General features: G+C 63.1%; 1 protein-coding gene across 1 annotated transcript; it reads left to right on the plus strand.

Moving 5' to 3' along the window:
- The first annotated feature begins 282 nt into the window (after positions 1–282).
- On the plus strand, positions 283–1,663 carry LOC128949005 (oligodendrocyte transcription factor 2). The gene is made up of 2 exons (XM_054293802.1): positions 283–305; positions 702–1,663. Exon 2 carries the CDS (start codon positions 739–741, stop codon positions 1,618–1,620), a length of 882 nt encoding a protein of 293 aa, XP_054149777.1. The 5' UTR covers positions 283–305; positions 702–738; the 3' UTR covers positions 1,621–1,663.
- Positions 1,664–3,477: the final 1,814 nt, after the last annotated feature.

Consider the following 3,477-nt stretch of genomic DNA (forward strand, 5'->3'; position numbering starts at 1 on the left):
CCCGCCCCCCCAACAGCTGTTCCCGGCGCTGTCGTTGTTGCGTTTTATTATGGATTTGACAAAAGTCCCTCCCCCCCGCCGGGCTCCCCGCGCCGCTCCGGCCGGCGCCCCCCGCCCCGCGGAGCCCGAGCGGCCCCGGTGACATCAGCCGTGCCCCCGCCGCCGCCGCGGATTGGCGCAGCCCCCCGCCCTCCCGCCGCTGACATCGTTCCTCCCCGGCGCGGATATAAAGCGGCCGCGGCTCCGCCGCAAGGTGCGCGCTGCTGCTGCCACGGTGCTCGCCCGTCCCGGCGCCGCTCGCCACGGTGAGTGGGTGAGTGAGTGAGTGAGTGAGTGAGGAGTGAGTGAGTGAGGAGTGAGTGAGTGAGTGAGTGAGTGAGTGAGTGAGGAGTGAGTGAGTGAGGAGTGAGTGAGGAGTGAGTGAGGAGTGAGTGAGTGAGGAGTGAGTGAGGAGTGAGTGAGGAGTGAGTGAGGAGTGAGTGAGTGAGGAGTGAGTGAGTGAGGAGTGAGCGAGTGCCCCCCGCGCCCGCGGCCCCGCGCGGAGCCGAGCCCCGGAGCCAGGGGAGGGACGGGCCGGGCCGGGACGGGGCGGGAGCCGCCCCTGGCGAGGTGAGGGCGGGCAGCGGGGCCGGTCCCGCTCCTGGGCCGACGGGGCGAGCGCTGACGCGGGGCCGCCCTCGGGCTCTCTCCCCTCCCCGCAGGCTGCCCGGTGCGCGCCGCCGCCCCGCCCGCCGGGCCATGGACTCGGACGCCAGCCTGGTTTCCAGCCGCCCGTCCTCCCCGGAGCCCGATGACCTCTTCCTCACGGCCAGGAATAAAGGCAGCGGCGGGGGCTTCACGGGCGGCACCGTGTCCAGCTCCACGCAGAGCGACTCGCCGCCGGAGCTGAGCGCCGAGCTGCGCAGCGCCATGAGCGCTGCGGGGGTGGTGGTGGTGGACAAGCTGGGCTTCAAGTCCTCCTCGTCGTCCTCCTCGTCGTCGTCGTCCTCCTCCTCCAAGAAGGACAAGAAGCAGATGACGGAGCCGGAGCTGCAGCAGCTGCGGCTGAAGATCAACAGCCGGGAGCGCAAGCGGATGCACGACCTGAACATCGCCATGGACGGGCTGCGGGAGGTGATGCCCTACGCGCACGGCCCGTCGGTGCGCAAGCTCTCCAAGATCGCCACGCTGCTCCTGGCGCGCAACTACATCCTCATGCTCACCAACTCCCTGGAGGAGATGAAGCGCCTGGTCAGCGAGATCTACGGCGGCCACCACGCCGGCTTCCACCCCGCCGCCTGCCCCGGCGGCATGGGCGCGCACTCGGCGCCGCTGCCCGGCCACCCGGGCCACCCGGCCTCGCACCCCGTGCACCACCCCATCCTGCCCCCCGCCGCCGTGTCCAGCGCCTCCCTGCCCGGCTCCGGCCTCTCGGCCGTCAGCTCCATCCGGCCCCCGCACGGGCTCCTCAAGTCGCCCTCGGCCGCCGCCGCCGCCGCCGCCCCGCTGGGCAGCGGCTTCCAGCACTGGGGCGGGATGCCGTGCCCCTGCAGCATGTGCCAGGTGTCGGCCCCGCCGCACCACCACGTCTCCGGCATGGGCACGGCCAGCCTGCCCAGACTGGCCACCGACACCAAATGAGTCCCTCCCGCCGCGCCCCGGCGCCGCCAGGACCTACAGACGGCAGCGGGGCCGCCCCGCTCCGCTCCCGGGGCCGCCGGAGGGGACGGGGACGGAGCCGGCCCGGGCGTGCCCTGCTCCCCGAACGCGGGGGAACCCCCGGCACGGTAACCCCGCGCACCCCCCGTGATTTCAATTTCCCGACGCTGCCGCGGACTCCGGAGCGGGGGAGGGCGGCGGAGCCGGGGCTCGCCGCTACCGGAGGAACCAGAACTGCGGAGGGGCTTCGGCTCGTTCATTCGTTCCTGCGCTCCTTCCCTCCCCTTCCCGGGCTCGTTTCTACACTCGGAGCCTTCCGAGCCGCCCCCGGCTCGCATCCCCCGGATTGCCCGTCCCGGGGGGCTCCGGGACCGCGGGGTCTGCCCCGGTTCTCCCTCCGGTGCGGGTTTGTAAATAGACCGATAACGACGCCAGTGCGCTCCGCCTGAGCTTCCCGTCCGTGCACTTGTTCTGTGTCAGCCTCATGAGTGAAAAAGGGGTCGGTTTGCCTTGATTTCCTTCCTTTGGGTTTTGGGGTTTGGTGGGTTGTGTTACTTTTAAGCGTATAACACGTTTGTTTCGGTTTTTCTTTACGTTCCTGCCGCCTTTAACAAAGTTTGAACTCTTTAATGCTCTTTCTGTGTAGGAACTTTCACGCTGTCCGTGTTGCAATACTGAGAAGTTGGGCTTGTTTCTGAAATAACAACTTTTCTTATCGCTGCCCCTTGCAGAGATTTTATCATCTGTTTATTTTTGTAAAAAAAACAAACAAAAAAAAAAACAAACAAAAAAGAAAAAGAAATAAAAAAGTTGCTAAATAATATTTATTACTTGTTTGGTTGCAAAAAAAAAAGAAAAAGAAAAAAAAGAAAAAAAAAAGAAAAAAAGTGATCCACTGTTGAAATTTTAAATAAATAAAAATTAAAAATGTAAAAAAAAAATAAAAAGAAAAGCATTTTAAATAAATGTCCTTTTCCTCTCCCTCGCTGTTCTAAGGAGGCAGAGACAGACGGGGAAGGGATGGGAATATTTTAGGCGCATCCTTGACTTTCGCGAAGTTTTTTGTCAGTTTGCCTCGCCGGCGAATCGAAACCGTTTGAGGGTTGGGTTTGGGGCTTTTTTTGTTGGTTTTTTTTCCCTTCCTCCTTTATTCCATTTAGAATCAGAGCGGCGAGGAAGAACCGAGCGGTACCGCGTCGGTAACGTGAAAATGTCCGTCAGTCGAATGCAGCGCTTGGCAAAAGCGAAATATTAATTACATGTTAATTCGGGGAGAGGAACCATCCAGCTCGGCGCTGGGGAGTTCGCTCCCTGCCACGGCGTCTGCGCGTCTGACCTTCAGCTAAAAACCCACCCAACGAAAATCCACTCAAAAGGGAACTATTGGGGGACAACCCCTCATTTTCCCCTCGCGGAGCCGCTGGGGTCTGTGGCCCGGGAGCTTTCGGCAGTTCTGGGTGCAGGTGCTGGGGCAGGAGAAATTCCGCACGCCCCGAGGAAGGGACTCCGGGGTTTCTGGGGAAAAGGAGCTCGGGGGGCTCGGGACGGGCTGAGGGTCCCGCGGTGAGGTCCCCATGTCCCCTACCCCACAAACGGCAGCGCATCGATTTCCATATTTCGGGCTGCACCCGCAGAAATACACAATTATTCACCATTCTGACTGCTCGGGGGGAGCGCAGACGCCGGCGGGGAATGAGAACAGGGCCGGACCCGGGGGATTCCTTGTTTGGTTTGGGTTTTTCCTGCAAACCGAGCGGTCCCGGGCGGCCGGGCCGGGCTGGCTCCCCGCGGGCGGCGGCGGCTCCCGGGGTTCCTGCGGGGCTGGGCCCGCTCCTTGCT

Source organism: Melozone crissalis, unplaced genomic scaffold (genome assembly GCF_028551555.1).
Source record: "Melozone crissalis strain CALT ecotype California unplaced genomic scaffold, PUWL_Pcris_2 ptg000187l_1, whole genome shotgun sequence".
Classification (NCBI taxonomy): Eukaryota; Metazoa; Chordata; class Aves; order Passeriformes; family Passerellidae; genus Melozone; species Melozone crissalis.

Bases quoted from the DNA above. Each gene is read 5' to 3' on its own strand.
- LOC128949005 (XM_054293802.1), top strand. From the start codon at position 739: ATGGACTCGGACGCCAGCCTGGTTTCCAGCCGCCCGTCCTCCCCGGAG.